This window comes from Labrus bergylta, chromosome 16 (assembly GCF_963930695.1).
Source record: "Labrus bergylta chromosome 16, fLabBer1.1, whole genome shotgun sequence".
In the NCBI taxonomy this organism is placed as follows: Eukaryota; Metazoa; Chordata; class Actinopteri; order Labriformes; family Labridae; genus Labrus; species Labrus bergylta.
This window is the reverse complement of record NC_089210.1, coordinates 10,939,582-10,964,329: the sequence shown is the minus strand read 5'-3', so window position 1 is coordinate 10,964,329 and position 24,748 is coordinate 10,939,582. Positions and strand designations below refer to the sequence as shown.

Genomic DNA, 24,748 nt, shown 5'->3' with positions numbered 1-24,748 from the left:
GATTGGTTTGTTTATATTGACTCCAGGTCCACTTGATATTTGAATAGTCCGAGGAGGGAGGCAGAGAGAAGGGGAAAAGAACGGAGGGAGGGAGAGAGGAGGCTGATGACATTTACTTGCCAGCACCAGTTCTAATCACTGTTCAACAAGGTTTAAACTAAAGATGATACTTTAATGCCACACAGCTAGAACTAGTGAAACACTGCTAAAGCTGACTTTTGTGTCGTATTAAAGGAGGTTATTTTCCAGGGATTCATTCATTGAATTTATATTTACACTCAGGAAGTTAAGCCAGTCTTAAATGTGGTTTTATGAATAGTGAATACCAGGCTTAAGTTTAGCAAGTGGCCAGACACACAGCTCCAAAAAAAAAAGATAATTTTTGCGACCAAACTTCTGAATGTTTTACCAAGCATCTCTCTACCAACAAGTTCTCTGCTTTTTAAATACTTTATTGTGATGCACTTTTGTGACGTCTGCTCTATAAATACACTTTACTGGCTATATTAAATTACAATAGAATAGTATGTCAATGACATGCTCACAACTAGCTTCGGTGGCCCACATGATCAGGTTGTATATTTAACTGATCTGATGTGCTGATTTTTTTCTTCATCTCATTCATTCAGGACTTCAGTCTGATCTAGAAATGGTCAAGCAGGAGGAGGAGGAGGAGCCTGAGAAGAGTCCTACGAGCTCAGTGATGTTGACACTGGTATCCGAGGTCTCCTCCGTGGATTTGATCACCATGTCCCCCCCTCAGATATCACCTTCCTCCCAGCTCTCAGAGACGGCCTCAGACACCAGCTCACCTGAAGCCCCAGAGGCAGCCGAGGCTCCAGAGGCTCCAGAGGCTCCAGAGGCTCCAGAGGCCTCAGAGGCTCCAGAGGCTTCAGAGGCCGCAGGCCAGACCCATGAGTCAGGCAGCCATGCAGACTCATCCAGCACAAATGAGGAGTCACATTTAGATGAGGAGAAGGACCCCAAGAAGAGCAAGGCTCACCTCCATTGTCCTGTCTGCAAAGTCACAGTCAACTCTGTCTCCCAACTCGAAGCACACAACAGCGGTAAAAGGCTTTTGAAACAATGAATTGTATTTGACAATTTTGGGGATCTGAGAATGAAATGAATGTCATTGATTGCAAATTGTCTTTTGTATCATTTAGGTACAAAGCACAAACTGATGCTGGAGGGTCACAGTGTTCAGCCTCGACGCAGAGGGAAAGTGGTGGCAGCTCGCGCAGGCTGCAAGAGTAAGCGGCTGGGCAGCAAAGGAAGCGTCGGGGTGCCCTGCAAGAACTTTCAGTGTGAAGTGTGTGAGATTTTTGTCAACTCAGAGACACAGCTGAGCCAGGTAAGGGTCAAAAGATGCATTGCACAGTTTGTCTAGTTGACCATTTAATGTATACTTTGTGGATTCTGTCATTTGCATCTGTAAATAGGGGCAACAAATGGACAATGGACAGAAATGTGTAAGAACACAATGCAGCATTCTGATCCTTTAGACCAACATGACCTTAAAGAACATTTAACACTACAAAAGTCATCCTGTGTTGTATGCAATGAAAGAATAGGAGGCAAGAGAGAGCCTGGAGAAATCCTTGTGGATTTGTCAAGGCATGCTATGTGATAGTGTAGCTAACCCGTATTTTGTTTAATGGGGCGTGATGGAAGTACGGGTGACTCTACAGGAAAGCATACTGATATTCATCTAAATCAAGCAGAAGAGAAACTGTTTCTAACATTTACCTCACCTCCAGAAACACATGATGTGGCAACAGTGCCTGGCAACAAAAAGTGCCCTGCACATAGTTAGCATTTAGCGGAACCGTCAAACTGCTTTGTACAAATTGAACTTGGAGCACGCTGACCTCAAATGTCACAGGTTTTTAAAAAGCTCACACAAATGATGTATAATAACGCGATGGATAAAAAAAGATTGGATTCTAAAGACCCCACTTGATCCAAAAGGCCATTTAATATAACCTTGGCGGTGGATGGTGTAAATCAAAGAAGGGGTTTATTCTAAAGCAACATGAAAGCAGATTATTAAACCGGCAGCTATTTGCCTCATTAGACGGATATCATTTGTGCTGCAACTAACTGCAAAGCTCTACAGTGAGCAAGCATGTATATGCTGCTCATTATTGCGAGCTACTAATACCTCCCAAACTTAATTTTATGGTTACACTGGCATCAAACCAAGTCGGGGGAAGTAATTTCTCCCCCTTCTGATGTTCATTAAATGCTGCATCTGAGTGAAGGGATTGTCTTGGAGGCTTTGCATGTGCATGGAGTGGATTGTGGAAATGATGCAGATATGCTGGGATGTGTGAGCACCCAGCCTGCTTGAGCCTTAGACGCATTCCACCCGTCTTATACAAACATCCCCTCTCCCAGGAGGACATAAGCCTGTTAGGGTCGCAGCCAGAGCAGGAGACAGCTAGTGCAGCAGGGAGAGAAAGTAATGTGATGTAATTTCTATGCACTTCTCGATGTGTCGCCATTATTTATTTAGCAGATAACATTTGAAGTTGTTCCACCGTGGTATAACAGATGCTTGTTAGCCCTCTGATGGTATTTCTGTTGGTCTCGGCAGCACATGAATAGCAGAAGGCACAAGGATAGGCTGGCCGGAAAACCACCCAAACCCAAATTTACCCCCCACAGTAAGAGCCAGCCGAGCTCCAGCTTAGCGGTAAGTTTCAGCATGAAGACAAAGAAAACACTGCAATATGGACACATGCACACACACACACACACTCCGGGAGGACAATCAAGTCATGATTGCCTTTCTCTTACTGCAAATACGCTTGAATGTGTCGTACACATGTTGGAACAAATCCAGTCTAACTTGTAAACTAATGCATATTTAAGCACTTTTAATTTAGCTCCATTAACGTTAACTGATTTGACCCCTGTCCCAGTAGACAAACGGTTACAAAACACACACACAGCTCTTGTTACATGGCTCTCAGGGGCCTCTATGTCTTGCTCTTGTGTGCCTGAACTGTCATAGAGGTTAAGCACACTGTTGTACTCAGTGAATCCCCTACCCCTGAGACAGGTCTAAAACCGTCCCACCCCCCTCACCAGCACTGACAACAGCAGCCTGAATCAGCACTCCAGATTAATCACTTCTCTGCTCCTGTCATATACACACCTCCCCGTCTCTCCCTCTCCCCACACTCCTCCTCCTCTCCTCCTCCTCCTCCTCCTCCTCCTCCTCCTCCATCCTACAGAACGTGAGATGGAGTGGCTATGCAGGCGTGGCTGTGTCTGCAATGAAGAAAGCATTCAGCCAGTACAATCTCACCTCCCTCTCCTTGCAGGTCAGTGGAAGGAGAGGCCGAGCCTGGGGTTGGATTTTTAGAGAAGGCTGAATTTTAGGCCTGGCCACGGGCAGGGGACTGAGCACAGATAATGAAGAAAACACTGTTTTAAGTCTTTTATTTGTTTGTTTTTTAAAGAGGTGCCACTCAATTTACTGACCCGTGGTGATCTCGATCGAGTTTGTCAAGTGGGAGGAGCTATATCGGTGCCCCTGGTGTCTGTCAAAAGATTCCCTTTTCATTTTTTTTCCATTCACCATATTCACACAGCGGCCATTTTTCTCTGACATCTCACTCATTGATGGAGACTTAAATGCTGTTTCAATGTTGTAGTTTGTGTCTTAAATGTTGTAAGTTCTATAGACGAAGGGAATCAAACAAATAGTTCTAATGATTCAGAAGAATCTGTCTTAACCAGTTATCTGCCATCAGACGTCAACTATTTCCTATAGCTATTCTTACATATAGCTGGGTTTGAATGATAAAGTACCCTTCATTATTCTATAGCATACCTCAGAAAATGTCATGCGCTAACCATGATGTTTGCAAGGAAGTGACTTAATGCTAAAAGAAGCTGTTGTCTGATGGTAGCTAATGAGTAATTTAAATATGCTTTTTCAACTTTGAATACGGCCTTCTGAATATTCATCGTCTCTTTAAGGGCTGATCAATTTAGCAGCCTTAAAGAGTTTTGAACAGTTTTATAGATTTCCTTTAATTATATGATTTATCTTGACTCCTGAGTTACATCCAACTGGGAAGAAAGGCATTACTCCCACTTGGCAGCTCTGTGGACAGAGATTAGCCCAGTCTGTTAATCCTTTGATCTGTGTCTGATGGTATCTTGAAAAATTTGAAACAAATATGTATAAAGCTGTTTCATACTTCCGAAAAATATTCCATCCTGAATGTTTGATTCTTCTCTCAGACCTTTTTTTCTAGCATGATATAGTTCAGTTTTGTTATTAGTTTCATGCTATTAAGGTCTTCATCTTTGTGAATCACAAGTTTGTTCATTTGCTGAAGAAAGCAGCTGCAGTCAGTTTAATTTCACAACAGTAACATTGGATTAAACTGGCAGCTCTGACAAACAGGACGATTAAAATTCAAATGTTTTTGCTGCCGAGCTTCTTTTCATCTGTATACAGTTTTTTTTTTTTTCCAATTTCTAAATTTAAAACAGAGAAGCAATTGTGTTATGCTTATCTGGTAGCTTGAACATTTTGGCTTGCACTGTATACATCCATGTTAACTACAGCCAGTGGTGTAGTGCAGAGTATACACAAGTATACGGAGTATGCCCACTTATTTTTCAGTCTCCATAGGGTATACCCACTTCTAAAGCTCCTCTGATTCACACCATTGATTGATTGACAATATTCAGTAGTATGCTGCAATTTTTCCTAGGATGGTGAATGGATGACCCTCCCTTCTCTGTCTTTAATTGGCAAGTACAAACTAAATATGCAAGAGTAGGCCTTTTATCCTCTGCTGGACATGACACTTAAAAAAACATTTCAGGGCAAAATGAAGAGTTTGTCCACTTCTTGAGGCACCACTGCACCACTGACGACAGCTGATGTTCCTTGTAAAAGAACAAACTCAAGACTTTGTTATCTGAACTGCTTTTACAAAGTTGAAAGTCTACAGAGCTGCAATGTGGTTTACAATTTTTTATTGTGAAAAATGACGGCAGCATCCTGGGGTACCTCCATTTCCATATCTCATTTAATCTAGTTTCCTTGCATTTATCTCATGGCCAGAGAGTAAAGCATTTTTCTTTCTCTTTTTAAAAAAAGGAGCACATCATGGAATAAATTATAGTTGTTGAAACCTTTTTGTGGCTGAAAAAGGATAGTTTGTCCTTTCTGTACACCTTGCATTAACCTGTGTATATCTGTCTGATGAGTGTTCATGTAACATTCTATCAGGAAACCAGTTGTGGAAGATTATTTAGTACAGAGTAATGTATAAAAATGCATTCCTCTATATGTGCAATCAAGGCCCCTGGTTTTGGGAGACATGTTTGTTTTGTTCTTCTCTCACTTCTCACCGATCCCCCTCCTGTCTTCTCCAGACCAAACTGGCCTTGCAGAAGCAGCTGACCAAGAGCTTGACAACTGGCTTCCTGCCCAGCCCCCTCACCCAGCCAACTCTGTGCACAATGGCAACTAACCCACTGGCTCTGCGCCACCCAGTGGGCACCACCACCTTCATCCAGACCCCCTTCCTGGGGCCCACATTGTTCCGGCCCGCCCCTGGGCCGCTGCGAGCCACACACACACCCATCATCTTCTCCCCTTACTAAAGACTTCGCCCCTTTCCAACTTGAGCTCCACCCTTGTCCCTTTACCAAACCCCAGGCCCTCCTCAAGTGTGACCCACATGACAAAGGCCACAAGCAAACTATGCAGCCCGTCTGACTTACCGGAACAAGTGCACAAGTCCTGATGCTCCATAGAGAGCTGTTCTTATCCTAAAGGCCAAGATCCCCCCATCATGCCTTCTTTCTGCTCCTCCTATCATGACCTAAGGAGCAGGACCGGCCTCCAGAAAGTGACTGGTGCACAGAGGCCACTTTTATAGCCATTTTATGGGTCAATGTGGTTCAGATTATGGATATTATTGTGTAATTTATTAGAGAACAAATATAGACAAGTCTAGATGTATGTTTAGTGTGGTTGCCACAGAATAAGGTCCCTTTACTTGATGCTCTTATAAAATGTTTTTTTAACTTATTGGTGCGGAGGGTTTGGTGGACAGTGGGAGGGTCGTAGATAATTAAAGCAGCTGAACCTGCAGCATCCATCTGTATGTGGACGGGTTGTCTCACTCATCAGGGGTTTCAACAAGCTTAATGGATCATCTGAGGTCATATCCTGTCACATATCATCTTCATATGGCAAATATAAGCTCTCAGAACAAGTACCATATGTCAACTTTATTACACACTACAAACAATAATTACATAATAATCCAAAAAAAAACATTTGTATTTTTATGCATTATTGACTGTTTATAAAGATACATGTACACGACCCACCTTACCTTCCTTCCACTGTACAAAAGTGAAGCCAAAATAGCCCCTGTTGCGAGTTCTTGTCCAGATCACAGGCTGCACCATTTCCCTAACCGAAACTCACATTTACCTCATCAATAAATGTAAAAGATTCCTCAGTACAGATCGGTACAGCCCATAGCAGAACAGATTCTTGTGTAGGTTTGTCACCGTTTGCTACTACTCCTTTCATAGTTACTCTTCTACTCTGCTAATCTGGTGCACGCATCGCCACAGGAGCCGCACTGGTCAAAAAAAAAAGTGGTCAATCATGGCGTTAAACCCCTATATGTAGCATCATATAGCTTTAGAAACAATTAGAATTAGAACCAAAAATGCATGAAAAATAAATCAGCATAAGATCAAGTTTGATAACAAAAACAATATTTAATGAGTATTTTGATGATTTCATTTGACCCATGTGGGATCTGTATACTTGGAGGAGGCAGGTTTTATGACCTATGAAGCCGCAAGTCAATAGCTCCATTTGATTTTGGCTTCACTTCTGGGGAGCGGTCATGTCATCCATTCTCTTATACAGTCTGTTTTACACCCACCAGTCCTCCCAAACGCTGAAACCCAGGGCCATTGACTTATATAATTAAAACATTTCTTGCTCTCTTCATTTTTCTGAGTCACTGCATCAGTCAGATTATTTTCGCGCCCCTGTATCCTCAGGATTAAGCACTCATTAAGGTCCAGAAAAGGTCAGCTTGTCAACTCAACTTTGTTTCAATTCGCAGATCTGTCCTTTCTTTAGAATGGCTTTTTTTTTTTTCTTTCTTTTGCTTCGGTGCATCATTTGTGCGTTCTGTCCCCTCCAAGCTGGCGGCATGAAAACATGTTTGCAGCTTTGGATGTCTTACATTACAAAAAATGTCATTCATTCTTATGTCCTCATGACTGCTCCTTTTTCCTTTCTCTTCCTCCTTCATCCCCATGTCCTCACCTCACTGTTGCTCTTGATTTTTCTGTGGCGTTAACTCAGCATGAGACAATGATGAGGAGCAGGGAGCACCCTTCCAAGACGCAATCGCACACACAATAAAAACACAAAGGATGACTTGAGACATGATGGGATTTAAGAGCTCAGTTTAAGTTTGGTAGACATTGGGTGGGGCCAATGCCCAGCTGGTGCTTGATTGACATCCTGTTGCAGAGTGTGAGCACAGCGTGGGAGGGAACAAAGCACAGTGCCATGGCAACCACATTAAAAGCACCTTAAAACTGATTTACTTACAAAAGCAATGAAAAATTGTGTTGATGTTCACCTTTTTTTGCTGTTGGAGTGTTTTTTTTACAATCCCATGTCAATGTTAGTGAGAATTCTGCTTTGAGAACCCCAAAAAATCAATCAGGTGAAAAGAAAATCACTTTAAGACAAGTCTCACATTTAAAGCAATACATTCAATATGTTTTATTTATAATGTGTTTTCAGTGTGTCAATGGCTTTAACTATTCTATACTGTACACACCTGTAACAATGTATCATGTACTTCAACACAGCCAAGTGTCATACTGAACAGTCAGCGTGGAATCATTTGAAATGTGGCGTTGACGGTGCTTCTCTTGATGCTCACTGTAAGTCTCCGCATGTTGGGATTCAAAGCAGACGAGGTTTCATTCACAGCTGCTCTCGCGCTGCAGTGTGACACTGCTTTTTCACTCTCAAGTGAAGCAGGGAAAAACTTTTGTATGACTTCCACTGAGCAAAACATTGTTACGTCAGAGACAAGTGTTCGGGATGAGTGTCACAAGAGCAACATCGACTGTCATATCGCTGTTCATGCTGTGTGCTGTCTCCCCCCTGCCCACACAGGAATTCGACTGACAAGCAGCCCTCCTTCTGCCAAAACGGACTGTTGGCGAGGTCTCATAAGGACTTGAAGCGTTACACATCATCCTCCCTTCATACCAAATCATGTTCTCTTAAATTACAGCGATCCTATGCATTTCTCATTGTGCAATATGTATAGTTGTTTGTGATGCAGCAGTGCCATCTGTCGTACAAACCCTGTAATTGCCATTCAGTGCTTGTGCTTCTACAGAACATCTCAACATACCTATATTTCTGTTTAAGGACCCCCGAGTGATTTTGGGTAATCGAAGCCACCGGGTTCCCCGCCATATCAATGTGACCCCCCTCCTCCCCCCAGTTGCATTACTCAGTGAACCAGCCAGCCTTTAATCTTCACTGTTTGTTTGTTTCTGTCGCTCAGTGGGAACTCTGACCTGAAGAAGTGAAACTTTCTTAAAATAAAGAATCTAGAGAAGGCTAAATTATATGTAGAAACCATAGAGTAACTATAGATATTTTATCAGAGTTGCTATTGTTATCTGTATCATAAAGAACTGCTATCATAGAAGAGGGTAGATTATGTTATTGTAGGCTCTGTGCAGCATACATGGAAGAAAAAAAAAATCTTTGTTTATTTACGTGGTTTTACAAACATGTTTTTTTTAAGTACAAAAACAGATATTTAAAAGCTTTTTTTCCTCTCCTTGTTGATTAATAATATAATTCAAGGCCTTTTTTTAAGACGATATCCTAAAGTCACATTAGCCAGGCCTTCTCAGGGGTGACAGGTTGAGCAAATGCTTACATGACCATCCATTCAGGGTATCCCTCCACAGCTCGACAGAGCAGGAAACACTGTACGCATGGATGGAGTGACAAACAAAAATAGACATACAGTGCTGTACCATAGAGAGCAAAAGTGATGGATTTTGGAAAATAAAGCTTTTAGAACTTGTAAAAAATGGTTTAATTTGTGTGTGTGTGTGTGTGTGTGTGTTTGTGCGCGCATATGTGTGTGTTTCTCCTTCTTCTTGAGTAAAAATGAGAAAACAGCAACATCCCAGAAGGCATTGCTTTGATTCAGATTGACACTTTTGCAGTGACAATACGTGTGTGGGTGTGTGAAAAAAAAAAAAAAAAAAAAACCGCAGGCAGATGATTGCTTATGAATAAACAGTGACAATATGAATGCTCATGTTTACTTAGATGCTCCAAATTGTGCTCACTCTCAGTCTTTGATTAAATAATGTTTGGTACAAAAAATCCCATGAAGAAAAGAGAGAGAGGAGAAAACTCCCTTTTTTGAAATGTTACTCAAGCTATCCTGATGAAATGAAAGCTCTTATATAAATGCTTTTTGGTTTGCAGGTGCAGAAGGTATTGGTTCCCACACAGCTGTTTATGTGCTGCCACACAAAGCTACTCATTTTCAGTCATTTGAGAAAACAACATGTGACAGCAGGAATGGAGCTAAGCCAGGATGCAACAGTGAAAGCACCGCGTCCGAGCACTGTTTCATTTGTGGCACACGGACAACTGATACAATAATAAACCTGATGAGTGGCTGATGGTGTTTAGAGACAGGCTAATCTCCTGTGTCTGCGTACATTATAGGGTGCATTGTACTCCAGATTTGATCTCTTTTTCGCAGGAATATTTAGTACTCAACAATGCTCCTGGATTGTCTTAAATCAGTTTGAACAGTGTAATCAGCAAAGGATTGTAAACCTGGTGTGTGATAAACTGTGCCTCCGAGCTTTCCTCTTCCTCTCTGGATAATCATGTATTTATCTCTGTTTAGCTCTGTTGTAATTTCTCTGTTTTCTCCTGGATCATTTATTGCCCTGTGCACTTCAAGCTATCACCCCGGCCCGTCCTTTGTGGAAACAGCAGATAAGCACAGCGTCACGCTTCACCACATCCGTTGTGCCAATCAAAGAAAAGCCATTGGATCCTGCAGCACTCGGGGAGTGGGCGACGTGGCAGAAGGACACGATGACCTTGCTAAGCTGTGACACCAGCGTGTCAGCTGTATTGATCCGTCATTTTATCTGACTGAGTGACACCCTTATCTCTGGCTGTGGTGGTCACCCCGCCCACTCCATTACTCGAGGGTGACCCCTCAGAAACATTGCTTCTGTGTGGGTGTTGCATGTGAGAGAGAGTGGAGGCCTCTTATTAAAGGAAGAACAAAACGATGGTTAACACTTTTTTTATCAAGGTCCTCCTAATGAGGCCGATGTGAGCCTGTATAAGCGTTTGCCTATTATGTGTTGTTTCAGTGCTAATAGTAGCATGTTTATAGATAGATTATATGACATAGAAGGGTGTGGATTAAGCTTAATGAGGTCTCTTTTTACACTTTAAATCTATTTGTAATTTCCTTAAAAAAAGTTTGTTTTAATATGAACAAAGCAACAAAAAAAGCTCAGTAACATTAATGATAGGCCTTTCAGTTTGTTTGGATCTTTGTGACACTGGTGGACAAAGAGATACATCTTAGATAAGATACATATTATCTCTTTACTGGTTCTGTCCTGTACATGTGTAAATACTGGGGTTTTTTACACAAAATGCACTCGGGTTTATTTCAACATCAATTTGTATAACTCACTCTGAATCTTACGTTAAAATATATTTTAAAAGGGTTAGTTTCTGCAGCATGTTGTGTATCTCTCATCTCACACACAAAGAGAGAAACCATCTAGAACATAATGCATACCTGGTTATGTTTTCATTGATGATTTTAAACTAACAGTGACTAGTTGTACATTGTGCATATTTCTATTTTCTTTTTTAAAACAGATTTATTTTTACTAGCCATTCCATTCTGTTCCAACATGATTCCATTATAGTTATATCAATGCATAATATACTTTCATTGAGGTGTATACAAGCTTAAAACAGATTTTCACATCTTTACACTTTTTTATTATTTCTTGTTACGGTCATAGATATTCAACATTTATTCAAAAAATACCTTCTGCAGCATAATTAAGATTATAAAGATAATTATTATAACAGCTTGTATTACAATGAAACATAGAAAACAGCAGGCAGTGACCGTCCATGGATCACAGTGTTGTCAATATCGCTGCACTGATTCTGCAAATTGAGGCTTGTAAAAAAAAAAAAAAAAAGGCCAAACAAGGATGAGAAAAGAAACGGAGGATTTAGTTAGTTGAGCAGTTAAACAAATCAATTTGTTTTTCAGCTTCCACAGAGTCTTTATTTTGTCCTTTCACAGAGCTTAAATTGTCTTTTATTGACTGGTGGGAGACAATGTGTCAACACGTCCCCCTGGATATATCATCATAGGTGTCAAACTCGTTCAGCACACTTGCTGGATACACAAACTAAATGAAAAATCCAATTTGTGCACCTTTCAGGATGCCTTCTGCTCTATTTATCCCAGATGAAATTATCCTGGGTTTTAGAGACAAATAATCATTGTCACAGGCTTGTGTGATGCAACATGATAGCTAACATTTCACATCATTACTGGTTTGAGGGCAGCTGATAGTTCCCACCTGGAGAAAATAGATGCAACCACTTTTTAAGACTGCATGCGTTCACTCTTGTGTTGTACTGTTTTGTTAATTTGATGCTTTGTTGCTGTGAAAAGAAGGTCAGTTCAGCAGCTTCTTGTCTAGTTTATCTTTGCTGGAAAACAACAAAGGGAGAAAAACAGTTATCTGTTTTATGGTTCTTCTGGGAGAGGTGGATGCTCGGCTGCAGTCAGGGGAAAACAGTAATAAACAGCATTACAGGTTGTAACACATGGGCTTCCCCTTGTTGGCCCGTGACTCTGACTTGCAATTGAGATTTTTTCTTCTGTGGTCAGTGTAGTCTGAAGGAGGAGGACGGTTCATAAATCACAGAGACAAAGTGATAAATCGTGTTCTCGCTCTGGCCTGCTAACACTCTGTATGTTACATTTTGTGTTGCAAATCTTCTGATTCTTGTGTGGATCAATACAGAACCAGAGTATTGACAACCAGTTTCTTCCTCTATGTTAGATAATTGGGCCCACTGAGTGAAGTAACACCAGGCTTTGGTTCAGTTCTAGTCATTAAAAAGAACATGATTGAAATGAGATAGAACAAGGTAGCTTCCTCTGGGGGAACAAAGGTTAGTATAATATAATTTCATTTATGTTCCACTTGAGGTTTTCTCATTATCTTACATTAACCTCTGAAGTTAACACCCCCACATGGAGCTAGAAAATCATTTCCTCTGACTAAATATGGCTGACCTTGTCTGGCATGTCTTCACTATTAAACTGATGCCAGTCAACAACAACTGACTAATTTGACCTCTATAATGAAAATAAGAAGACTGTGTTAAAATAATAAACTGTTTTCAGTATGAGGTTTCAGAATAAAAGCATTTTTTGGTAACACTTTAAATTAAGGTAACAATATTCACCATTTGTTTGTTGCTTATTAGCATACTGATTAGTAGCATACTGGCAGTCATTATTGAGTGCTTATTAGTGCCTTATTCTATATGACAGTTAGTCTTTAGCTAATAGGCAATTAACTAAGAGTGTGCCTGCAATACCCTCCTAATTACTGTTTATTGATAGTAAGTTAGGAAGTTGTTTAACATATTTTATGCTTATTCTTAGCTCTACTTTCTAAGGGCCATATATTAGGATCAGCATACATGTTCAACAACTTCCTAACTTAGTTAGTAGTTAATGAACTATTAGATATAGACAATGACTGTATAAAGTAAGTACTAATAAACGATTTATAATGCATAATAGGCAGCCAGTATGCTACTTATTAGCATAATAATCAACTAGTTAATGTTGAATTTTGTGACCTTAATGTATAGTCATCAGTAGACCTAAGGGTTTTCATAGGGCTGAATATAGCGTTATCACTAATCTTCACTATTAATGAAGATTCAAGGATATTGTTGTTGTTGTTTTTTGTGGGGGGGGGGGACATCACATAATATAAAATATTGGTATAAAAAAAAAGTCTAAAAATTCAATGTAGTTTAATACATTGTAATTTTTGAGGTAATTTGGCTGTCTTAATTGAAGTTGTTGCAACTTGTAGTGGGCTAAATAATGACTCGCCGTGTTATATTATAGTTTTATTCTGAAGGGTCTTACCGGATGTTTTGTCTAGACTTGACGCTGGTATGTGCTCTTGCAGTTCCACATAGTGGCCACTGGAGGGCAGTAAACCCTGAATTCCCAAATACACTCAAGTAGATGGAAAGTGAAACGGCTAGCATGAGCAATAATGTTTGCTGCTGCTCATAGCACATTTTTCAAATAACACCAAGGCTGATATGACAGCAAATACTTTCACAGTGAATAAAAATGGTTCATTAAACTAATATTGAACGATATTGAAATGTTGTAGACTGAACAGTGTTTGAGGAAAATGAACACATTTGTAGCTGACATAAGACATGACTGACCTCCCTCAAGACTTTTATAAAAAATGGTTTTACAATTATTTAGAAGTGGATATTTCCCTGTAATTAAACATAAGAACATCCACTTTGTTAATAGAGGATCAGTAACGTCTTCTGGCCAGTAAACATACCACCGGGTTAGAGTTTATTTAAGCTTTTATAAACTGGGTTTGACTTGCTGTCTTTAAACGCCAATGTTTTCTTGGCCTTTACATTTGACGGTTAGAATTCACGAAGACATGGCCTCATGATGTTTGCGCACACATTCTGACATTTGTGCTTTTGTGATGCTTGACATTTTTTAAAAGGCCCAACAACACATCATTCTGTAACAAAAGTTGTTCTGTATTTATTTACATCATTCATTTTACTAAGAACAACAACTCTGGAAAGAGGAACACCATTTATTTTTTAATTTATTCACAAGAAACGCAAACAAAACTGAAGTGAACATGGTGTACTGATAAGAACAGAGAAAGCTTTGTTTCCACATCAAAACAACGTTGCATGTATGGTACATAATTCTAATCAACTCTGGCACAAACTCATGATATTCAAAACAATATCGACACATTTCCCTTTTCATAAAACACACATTGGAAGCTTCTCAAATTTTCACTCGTGCTGCTTCCTGAATAAACAGTTCAGTGACCAGGTTATTACTTATATTTAATTTTACTTTTGTAAAAAAAAAAAATTTAAAAAGATCTCAGCCTCAACTTCATCTGTAACTATGTCTAACTATACGATGAGTTGTTTTGTTCATGCCAGAACATCTGACGATATTGAATGCTCTGTCTTTCATGTGTCACACGAAAAAAGCAGCATCTGATCCTGCAGAAACCTCGATTCATATGAACATTTTTTTTTTATAACACATGTGCTTTTCTAAAGCTTGTACAGAAGGCAATATGTGTTGAAGGAATGTCAATCATTCACTCCCAATAAAGGAACATAAAAGGTGTAACAAATCTCTGGATCAGCAAAATTACTGTACAACATCAATAATGTGTCAATAAACGTCCCTTCACATGTTGGGTCTTTTTACAATGCGAAGAATTCAGCATTCGTGTGATGCAATCATCAGGTAACAAGAGTGAGTTCAGTTTGTATAAACATGTAGCGTTCATGCAAATACATCTGTAGCCAGTGTACATGTGAGATAGGTTCTAATTTATCAACACGAGGAGAGCCAGGAGTCTGCCATCTTTATATTCTCACCCTGAAAGTATCAACTGAGATTTAAATGTGAATTGTCAGCAGCTCAAGAACTTCAGCATGACAGGAACCTTAGCTAACGGATGATGAATAGTTTGACAATAACACAATCTGTTAAAATGGGAATGACTAACCCAAACCCCAGTATTCGTCCATTTCTCAGCTGATATGCCAAAACATCAGCGTTCTCACAAAGTCATCATAAAGTCTTATTTTTCCACACACATCAAATTTAGATAGCACTCACTGTCAAAATAAATGTCCCTACAATCAACCATCTTTCTCTCCACTTTATCCAAAAGAGCGTCTACTCCCTCAATGCTTCAGTGTTTCTGAATAGATACTAAGGGTTTGATTCCATTCTGCACCCCTCTCCTGTCTCCTTACTCACTCTTCACATAGCACCAGTGTCTTATCATTTAGCTGTCTGTAGAACCACTTCCCTTGTTCTTATTGCGACTGAGAGGGAAGGTGGACTTGCTCTGTGGCTGGGTCATTTTGCTGGCTAGGTAGACGAAGGGTTCAATCAGCGTGCGCCGATCCACCACCGACACCTCCCACAGACGCACCTTCTCGTTCTTGGCCCAGTTCTGGGCCATGTTAACCTCGACTCTCCTCTCGTCCTGCCTGTCCAGTTTGTTACCCAGCACAACAATGGTCACCTGTGGAGTGAGGGGTTAAGGTCGTCAGGTTAGTGTTATTAACGTTCTGCCCGATTCAGAGCACTACAACTAAATGAGATTTAAAGAGAATCAGAAGAAACAACAAGTCATTATTGAGGATCTCATCTAAGACAAAGAACCAAGGAAGAAGATCATTTTTGGGTTTTTTTTAAGGACTGATCCCCTCTAATTAATCCAGCTACATTGAATGAAAAACCAGCCCAACATATTAACAGTTTTAGACCTCACCTCCTTCTTGTCTCGGTGACGGTCGATTTCTTTTTTTAGGGCCTCCATCCGCTTAAAAGACTCTTTACTGTCAATGCTGTAGACAAGCACGAAGCCATCCGCAAAAGTGAAGTAATGTCGAGGAAACTCCAGCCCATCGCGGAGCCCTCGGGTGTCATAGAAGCGCACCTGCTCTCGTGTGCCGCGGTCAGTTTCTATGGAGCCGATGTAGATATCTTCCAGGGTCTCCATGGGCTCTGAACCTGACCATACAAATACAGACACACGTTGTGATAAGGGTTGGTATGCCTTCTGTACGTCATAACTTCAACATTTTCAAGGAAACATGTGCAATCTATTAGCTCAAAATGAATCTTGTTTACAAAGTAAACAAAAAGACAGGTATAGGATGTAATAAGCTGTGTATAAACAGTTTATATTCAATGATAATAGTACTGAAGGAAAATAAATTGTATGTATTATCCCGATGTCTGACACTCATGTTTATTGACATTTAAATACTGGATATTATAGCAAGTGTTATGTGGATTACTAAATCATCTTGAATGTTACTGTCGTTTAAAAAAATCATGGCTATCAAACTGAACAATGACTAAAAAAAAGGTGTACAGTAAATTCAAAACAGTAATAACATAATTATGTGTAGAAATATCCTGAACAGTGTTGTTATGAGAGGTGGGGGGGGGAAAAACAATGTATGTAATGACTGGAGTAGATCCTGAAGTATGTAGGCTACTAATTCAAAAACAGACTTTGAATCCATGGATCCAGAATCTATTGGAATCGAAAATAGAATCGAAAAAATAGATTCCAATTCCAATCTGCTCAGTGCCTCCGCATGGTTGATACAGCCTACCATGCATCCTTGAGGTTCATTACGAATTGTAAAGCTCTGACTCACCATTGTGAGTCGTACCTCTCGGGTTGGACGGCCCGCTTTGGCGACCCGTAGGCTCATACACTGGTACACCTTTATATATAAGGCAATTCTTGGTCTGCTTCCTCTATATCTATTTGTTTTTTATCATGCAGAGAAGTACCGGACAGTATTCTTTTTGCGCTCTCAGGACCTCTTCATGCTCTCTGTCCCAAACGCTCGGACAGAAATTGGGATTTTGGGCTTTTTGGGTATTCTGCACCCTCAGCCTGGAATCTGCTGCAGAATGACTTAAAGCTCAAGGAGCATGGTGTCCTTAAATGTTTTTTTTTTAAATCTCAAATGAAAGACATGGAAGCAGATTCTATAGGACGTCGATGTTTTTAGCTTGGCTGCTTGAGTCCCAGATATGACTCATAGATGGTTTCTATTTTTTAATCCAAAATGTTGTGCTTTGTAAATTGTACTGTGTCTCTCTTTTTATTTCCGTCTGTAACTTTGTGTTTTTTCTTTTGCTGCTGCCTGTCTTGGCCAGATCTCCCTTGGAAAAGAGGTTTTTATCACATCAGGCTGTGTCTACAATGATGTCGATACATTTTAAACCGCATGTTTTTTGTCTCCTTTTGACTTTCTTTCAGGAAAAAAAAGGTGGCATTTTTAACCTCTGAGGAAAAGAAAGATACTCAAGTGTTGTCAACCTCCACAAACAAACAAGATCAGGTAATAATATCAAGTAGCAACAACAACAACAAAACAGTGACCGTATGATGATTTAATCTCAATGGGACCAACCTGGTTGAATAAATAAATAAATAAAAATCGGAATCGTATCGTGAGACACCCAAAGATTCCCAGCCCTAGATGTTAAAACACAAGATGAGGTTTACCTGCAACATGGTTAGCATACAGCAGTTGTTCCAGTACAGCTGTTTTACCAACTGCAGCCTGGCCACATACAACCACTTTACAGCTTTTGCCCATGACTCACTCCCAGGTCTGAAAATCTGTTATTCGGACACACAGGTGTGAAACATTAAGCATAGCATGGCACCACAATGACATCTGGTTAGAAACTTTACAAAAAAAACAACTGATTAATTCATTTATTACTGCGCTGACGGTAATATCTAACTTCATAAGTATGCACTGTCAACAGTCTGATTAGCATAGCATTAGCTTCCCGTGAGAAACAGATGGCGTTATCACAAACCAAGAGCTACAATTAAAAATTAACAGCCTCATACGAATCCGTGTCTTAACAACTAAACACGATGATATCAGCCACATGTGGATAACGGTTTGTTTTTTCTATTAATACATTTTTTTTGGCGTGTAAGCAAACAGCTTTTTCCCTTACCGAGCAGACCACTTCCTGTTTACAGTGTGTGCGTAACTACTGCAGTATGAGGCCCCGCCCCCTCCCCCGGCCCTCCCCCTCCCCCCGCCCTGTTCAGGGCAAAATGGCGACGGGGAACTGTGATGCTGTGAACATGGACCCTGATTTGGACCTGCTGAGTGACGAGGAATTAGAAAGGTACGACACATTCGGGGTATTTGTTGTCAGCGACTGTAATAAAGCTTTACTGAAGTGATACGCTGACATGTTTGTCCAGAAGTCCTTTGTTATGTTAATAAAAAATTAAAAAAAAATGTTCGTCGCCCTCTGAAAAGCTGGCCGCTTGAGTGTCTGGATAGCGTTTGGCATGGTTGTTTACCCATCCAGCTTGTATGTCAGCTTTAATTGAACAATTAATCTGTCATTGGCCGTCTGGTAAGAACTAATCATCTTGTTAAGTGTACTGCTTTCACGTTTTCTAATATTCTAATTATGGCAACCCACTGTGTGGTCGTGATGTAAAAACATGAGAGGCTTCCAAAAAAAAAAAGTCATGGCAGTAGCCCACAGCATGGTGTCATATGTTCCAGGGTCTGCCCCCCCCCGCCTGCCTGCCTGCCTGCTTCACAACATAGCTTCGTCTTTGATTGGTGTAGAGACACTTCTGCCCTGCTTGGTTTGACTCTTTCTATGTTTAGCTTAACTCAGGCCAGGAAGTTCCCTGATGCCTCACTGTCTGTTACAGTCCTGTGCATGGCTTCTTCTTCTTCACGCATCATTATAGCATGTGATGCTCACATTTAACAGAGAATTAAGTTTGCTGTCAAATGGTCCAGTGATGCAAAACCAAATCAGCAAGTCGACCTCCGATAATTACGCCAAGTAAAAGTCACATTGTGCCATTAAGTCCACTCATCCAACTCTTGTTTACCAAGTTTGCATTTAACCTTTGCTCTCTCCCCCCACCACCCCACCCTAAATGTTACACAGGGAAGCGGAGGGCTTCAAAGAGCAAGGCAATGCCTTTTACATCAAGAAGGATTATGCAGAAGCATTTAATTATTACACCAAGGCCATAGGTATTTATCCCTCAAGAATTTGGGTCATTCTTGTTAGTTAATGGGATGCTGTTGATTTGGTGTTTTGATGGCAGGTGAAAGTTGGATTGATGTCTGTCCCTGAACTTGTATTTTATGCAGACATGTGTCCGAAGAACGCAAGTTACTATGGAAACCGGGCAGCCACACTTATGATGTTGTGTCGGCACAGAGAGGCGTTGGAAGATTCCCAACAAGCAGTCCGGCTAGATAACTCCTTCACGAAGGCAGGTTATGGGAAACGAAACGGAATTTTAGAGGGAAAGAATCACTAGAATCATTTTTTTTACACCTTCATCTGTAAAACTTTATTTATGGATTCATTTAACAGTAATCCATATAATCAAAAGTTCTGCTTCTATGCAGAACGTGATCCCATATTACTCTCTGATGTATTGTTACTTTGGTGAAAGTTAAATATAGAGCTACAGATGTTCTGAAAGAATCATTTACATGGGACCATGAACCACAAATATTTTTGATCACGTAGTTCAGATCTGTGTACCTGTCCTGCACATCCCTGTACTTCTTAGGGGTTTAGCAGAGGTTAGTGCTGAGTTACTAATGCTATGATTTGACAGAGGAGTATATTCAGGCACATTGTTTCTTCAGTAAGTTATCTTTAGTCTTTTATACACAGGGCCATCTGCGGGAGGGCAAGTGCCACCTGTCCCTTGGTAATGCTATGGCTGCCAGCCGCTGTTTCCAGAGGGTTCTGGAGCTGGAGCCTGACAGCAGCCAAGCCCAGCAGGAGGTGAGATGTCCTCAGTTTGACAGAGCAAGAACTGACAACATGGCAAAGATTATCTGCTATCAGATTAGCTTTGGTTTCAGATAAAGTGAAAAGATCTGACATTGAACTGTTTAAGAGGGGATAAACTGTAGTTCATTCTTAATGGGGTTACTCATAGATTGACTGTTGTCTGTAGTTTTGAAGTTTTTTTTATGCAGTAAACAGTGAAGGGACCAGTGGGAGCCGCAAAGCAGTTAAATAACCACTACGTGTGATTCACTGACACTGAGCACCTCCAATGTCTTTATCAGCTGAAAACTGCAGACTCGATCCTGGAATACGAGAGAATGGCCGAGATTGGATTTGAGAAGAGAGACTTCAGGATGGTAAGCTACGCAATGTTGATAATAATGTTAGTTTATCTTGTCGCTCATGTGTTATTTACAGTATGTCATGTCAATCGACACAGACTGAAAGTGTGCTGTGGTCGTCTCCAGGTTGTTTTTTGCATGGATCGGGCCTTGGAGTCAGCCGTAGCCTGTCACAGGTTCAAGATACTGAAGGCAGAGTGCTTAGCCCTGCTGGGACGCTACCCTGAGGCTCAGTCTGTAGCCAGGTAAGCGAGCGAATTAAAAAAAAAAAAAAAAGAATGTATTCCTTTATTTAGTTTACATCATTGAAATATGTCTAACTGAGTGCAAGGTAAAGCCGAATGAGACACGGGTGTGCATTTTACATTTACAATTTTTATAGGTGATCTTTTCGTATTTCCTTCATCTGTGTTATTCTCTTTTTTACATTTAATCCTACCTCCTGTGTTTCCTCATTACACCTTGCATTTCCTTAGGACCTTACTATGTTATTAGTTTTGGGAATTGGGGTGGTGATGAGTGGAGGGATTAACACTCAAAGTTATTATAAGAATGTTGTTTACCTGTGGGGTACCTGGAGAGAGAGAGAGAGAGAGAGGGTGCTGGAGTCAGTGTAGTCTTTGATGGCCGCCACTTTGACTTTGATTTTTTTTGTGTGATTCTTTTGACTATCTGATTATTCTGTGCTTATTCTAATAAGTTGCTTGTTTGTTTTCATCATTTATAAGTTTGCTTTCCTGAAGTGAATACATTGGCATTAACATAAATCATTTGCTCCTGTTCAGTGATATTCTGCGAATGGACTCCACTAATGCAGACGCTCTGTATGTGCGTGGTCTCTGCCTGTATTATGAGGACTGCATTGACAAGGCGGTCCAGTTCTTCGTCCAGGCCTTGCGTATGGCTCCTGACCACGACAAGGCTCGGCTCGCATGCAGAGTGAGTAACTTTGATAACATGTATGTCTGAATGGAGACTTCACCTGTAAAACCGGCTGTAAAGTCGTATGGTAGAAGAAAAAAAATACAACATTGAGGTGTTGTGTCATCCATGTTTAAGCCTCACTGACCTTGCTGTTCAGGCAGGGCAGAGTAACTCTTGTGGGTTTTTTTTTTTTTATGCATTGTCTTTCCAGAATGCTAAAGCACTAAAAGCAAAGAAGGAGGAGGGGAACAAGTCGTTCAAGGAAGGTAACTTTGATGCAGCCTATGAGCTCTACTCGGAGGCGTTAACAATAGACCCCAACAACATCAAGACCAACGCAAAGCTGTTCTGTAACAGGGCTACTGTTGGGTCAAAGGTGAGTCACATCAGAAGAAAGATATCAGCAGTTGCATCAACAAATGAACAACCTCTGGGACTGTTTGCTGCATCATGAGTTACCACAGTGACAAAACTTCTACATCATATGCACATTTTTCGCAGAATAGATGTTAATAGTGATAGAGCAACAACTCTGACAAATGACACACAAAGAAGCTCAGGCTTTACACGTCGCCAAAGTCTGTATTTACCTTACAGGGCCGATCAGGGGCTTAGCAGGTTCGCCCCACCATTCCACATCTGTGCATAACATATTGCATGCAAGAAGTAGCATGCAACTTTGCAGGGGGGTGTAAGTATCCTGGCTCCTGTAAACTCAAAATGATTCTCAAGTCAGCATTCAAGTAGACTTTTCACTGTGCTCCATCTGTACCTATAACTCCATGAATGTATGTTATATTTCCCATGCTGCTCCTCCTACTAGCATGTCAGCAGAATTAGGTTCCTGTTTGTCTCTCTAACTATTTCTTGCCAAGTTAACCTTCTGTCTTTTTTTTTTTTTTTGAAGCTGAAGAAACTAGATCAGGCCATTGAAGACTGCACAAAGGCTGTAAAACTGGATGAGACCTACATCAAGGCCTATTTACGGAGAGCACAGTGGTATGTTAACACTACCTTTGTTGTAGACATAGATGGTTGGTTACTTTGTATTTTGATTGACTGATGAAAGATGTTACCAGGGGCGCAATTGGCCTACTGGTTAACTCATGCGCCCCATGTATAGAGGCTACAGTCCTTAAAGCAGGCCTGCTCGTGGTTAAATCTGTCCTGTGTCTCCTTTTCTACATGTTATTCCCCACTCTCTTTCTCCCCGATGTCCTACTCTATCCACTTTTCCTGTCTCTCTAAAAAGAAGCCCAAAAATAAATCTATAAAGATGTTAATATTATCTGCTCTCTATCATAGACTTATTGGTGTATGTGTGTATTCTGTACAGCTACATGGACACAGAGCAGTATGAAGAGGCAGTGCGAGACTATGAGAAGGTTTATCAGACAGAGAAGACAAAAGGTGAAAATTAGTGGCAGTGGCCGAGCAAACTCAGCCTTCAGCAAATATATTCTGTTTTGATTGTTTTTTTTACTTACGTCTTTGTGATTTTGTAGAACACAAGCACCTTCTAAAACATGCTCAGCTTGAGCTGAAGAAAAGCAAACGGAAAGATTACTACAAAGTGCTCGGGGTGGATAAGAACGCCACAGAAGATGAGATCAAGAAAGCCTATCGCAAACGTGCACTTTTACATCATCCAGGTGATCAGATAGTTATTGTGTGATTGAACACAATTATATATCTACAGGTTTCACTCAGTCAAAAGGACTCGTGTGGTTTTCTGTTTTTTCATTTTTTTTTATTTTGCTCTTCGTCCCTTTTAGACCGTCACAGCGGAGCTAGTCCCGAGATGCAGAAGGAAGAGGAGAAGAAGTTCAAGGAGGTGGGCGAGGCTTTCAGCGTGCTTTCAGACCCTAAGAAGAAGTCTCGCTATGACAGCGGTCAGGATCTGGAGGATGATGGCATGAACATGGGAGGTCAGCACAAGGGCAAGCCGTGGGGTGGGAGGTCTCGAGGGTGAAAGTACATGTCATGTCTGAACTTATTGACCCCCATTATGCTACAAAACTGTTTTTTTTATATTAAGGATCTGGCTGTGAACTTCTCTGTTTGTTCTTATTTGGTTTTTTTTCTCTCCAGATTTTGATGCCAACAACATTTTCAAGGCCTTCTTTGGAGGCCCAGGAGGTTTCAGTTTTGAAGGTAATACATACAAACTGTAGCTGTACACTCTTCAACTGTCAACCAGAGGGAATGACATCATCATTCTGAGAATACAGCCGTGATTGATTGCTATTGTTTGTTTGTTTCAGCATCTGGACCAGGAAATTTCTTCTTCCAGTTCGGTTAATACGAAGATTCTTCCACCTACATGTTACCACATCAGGACTTTTCAACAATGTCAACCCCCTGACCCACCATCCATATTTAATGACTGACTTATTGCAAGTCAGATTCTTGTCTATGCCATTGACTGAATGAATGCAAACCAAATGACCACACGCAGCACATCCCGCATAGCAATGACACCAGGACGGCTCTGGCTGAGTTGATAGTGTTACTGGTTTTGGATTTGGTTTTCTTCTTTGCAGGAGAAAACAAACTTGAAAGTCAGTAATGGCTAGTGACTGGTCCAAATGGTCTCTTCTGTTTGAGAAAGGAGAGATTGTGCAGCTATTGTATCAGAGCTTATAGGGAGCCATGCAGGAAGTGACACCCATGGGGAAACTCTTGAGATGCAACTTAGCAAGCTATTACCCAGCTCGTCTCAACTTACTGCTGAGGAAGGTTTCCCTGCATGAAAGTTTGTCACTTGCTTAATGATTTCTGAAGAAAATCACTGAGCAAGCAGCATATCTCCCTCTTGTTGAAGAATTTTTCAGACAAAAAGTTGGCTGCTATGAATCCCCACTGACAACTGCATCTTTGTCATAAGCAAATAGGAGTCTTTTTTTTTATTATTATTTTTTTTTTATGGGTTATTTTTACAGCTGAATCACAGTAGAAAGACAGCAGTGGAGACCGCTGCTGTCTTTATAACCTGCAAAGTCCACTTCCCTCTCTTTGTCACAAGTTTGATGTTGCCATTCACAGATTGCTGCATTGTACATTTTACTGGAATGTAAAGTGTTGATTTGTGATGATAGTTGAATATTTTTTCCATTTTTTTTTTTTTTGATATGTATATTTATTGTAAATTTGCTGTCTGGTGTTGGTGTAAGATGAGGACACTTTTCTTCTATACAAAAAAAAAAAGTTTCAAAGGAGGCAACAAGAAAGAACATCCTTCGACACAAATTAAGGAAGAATATTGTTTTTCTTGATCTGCATGAACTTTTGCACAGGAAAACATGTGCTATGTGTGTGTGATTATAACGCAGGCTGGCTTATTTTACTCTTTGCAACAGGGGGACATAAGAATAGAACAAATATGACATTTAATGTGTTTGCTGTTATCAGAGGTGAGGCACTGTGTGGGATGATGGAAACGTGGACGGTTCAGTTAACTCCTGATGAGTGTGTTGCTCTCCTGGTGCACTACATGAAGCAAAGTGTCCTCATCTTTGCTCATCGTTTTTGCCCTTCTGGTGAAACCATCCTCCCTTTTACCCTTGAAAAGTACCAGCCATGTCAATAAAGTTGGCCTCCTTTGGGTTTCCCCTTAATGCAACGTTTCCTTTTGTTTTAAGTGTTTGATGAATG

The 24,748-nt window shown here is 40.6% G+C and overlaps 3 protein-coding genes across 5 annotated transcripts in view; 2 read left to right on the top strand and 1 right to left on the bottom strand.

Annotated features, from left to right (window-relative positions):
- The window catches only part of znf385c (zinc finger protein 385C), a 113,545-nt gene extending 104,389 nt beyond the window's left edge, over window positions 1-9,156 (top strand). For 2 of the 3 annotated variants that reach the window (XM_020632628.2, XM_020632629.3), the window contains 5 exons: window positions 630-1,067; window positions 1,167-1,354; window positions 2,600-2,698; window positions 3,243-3,332; window positions 5,410-9,156. In XM_020632628.2, the coding sequence (XP_020488284.2) occupies window positions 630-1,067; window positions 1,167-1,354; window positions 2,600-2,698; window positions 3,243-3,332; window positions 5,410-5,640 (1,046 nt within the window). In that variant the 3' untranslated portion in view covers window positions 5,641-9,156. The remainder of the gene's footprint in view (window positions 1-629; window positions 1,068-1,166; window positions 1,355-2,599; window positions 2,699-3,242; window positions 3,333-5,409) is intronic. The other variant, XM_065964581.1, reaches the window with a different exon arrangement.
- A 4,869-nt stretch (window positions 9,157-14,025) lies between these two features.
- On the bottom strand, window positions 14,026-18,028 carry nkiras2 (NFKB inhibitor interacting Ras-like 2). Its single transcript, XM_020632681.3, has 4 exons — window positions 17,991-18,028; window positions 17,521-17,637; window positions 15,757-15,998; window positions 14,026-15,507 (listed from the first exon to the last, which is right to left on the bottom strand). Exons 2-4 carry the CDS (start codon window positions 17,612-17,614, stop codon window positions 15,265-15,267), a joined length of 579 nt encoding a protein of 192 aa, XP_020488337.1. The 5' UTR covers window positions 17,615-17,637; window positions 17,991-18,028; the 3' UTR covers window positions 14,026-15,264.
- Window positions 18,029-18,048: 20 nt separating this feature from the next.
- dnajc7 (DnaJ (Hsp40) homolog, subfamily C, member 7) lies at window positions 18,049-24,711 on the top strand. The gene is made up of 14 exons (XM_020632620.3): window positions 18,049-18,167; window positions 18,960-19,048; window positions 19,169-19,293; window positions 19,707-19,820; window positions 20,111-20,185; window positions 20,297-20,415; window positions 20,956-21,109; window positions 21,306-21,470; window positions 22,002-22,093; window positions 22,431-22,504; window positions 22,600-22,746; window positions 22,870-23,022; window positions 23,186-23,248; window positions 23,359-24,711. The coding sequence occupies exons 1-14, from the start codon at window positions 18,094-18,096 to the stop codon at window positions 23,394-23,396; spliced, it is 1,482 nt and encodes a 493-aa protein (XP_020488276.1). The 5' UTR covers window positions 18,049-18,093; the 3' UTR covers window positions 23,397-24,711.
- The last annotated feature ends 37 nt before the right edge of the window (window positions 24,712-24,748 follow it).

What these genes read in the sequence shown, in the direction of transcription:
- dnajc7 (XM_020632620.3), top strand. Translation starts at nt 18,094, where the DNA reads ATGGCGACGGGGAACTGTGATGCTGTGAACATGGACCCTGATTTGGAC. An exon ending in AGAAGAGAGACTTCAGGATG is followed by an intron (nt 20,186 to 20,296) that starts GTAAGCTACGCA and finishes GGTCGTCTCCAG; the next exon opens with GTTGTTTTTTGCATGGATCG. An exon ending in TCAGACAGAGAAGACAAAAG is followed by an intron (nt 22,505 to 22,599) that starts GTGAAAATTAGT and finishes GTGATTTTGTAG; the next exon opens with AACACAAGCACCTTCTAAAA.
- nkiras2 (XM_020632681.3), bottom strand. Translation starts at nt 17,614, where the DNA reads ATGGGCAAAAGCTGTAAAGTGGTTGTATGTGGCCAGGCTGCAGTTGGT. An exon ending in GTATGCTAACCATGTTGCAG is followed by an intron (nt 15,999 to 17,520) that starts GTAAACCTCATC and finishes TTGTATGGTCAG; the next exon opens with GTTCAGAGCCCATGGAGACC. An exon ending in GTCACCGAGACAAGAAGGAG is followed by an intron (nt 15,508 to 15,756) that starts GTGAGGTCTAAA and finishes CTCACTCCACAG; the next exon opens with GTGACCATTGTTGTGCTGGG.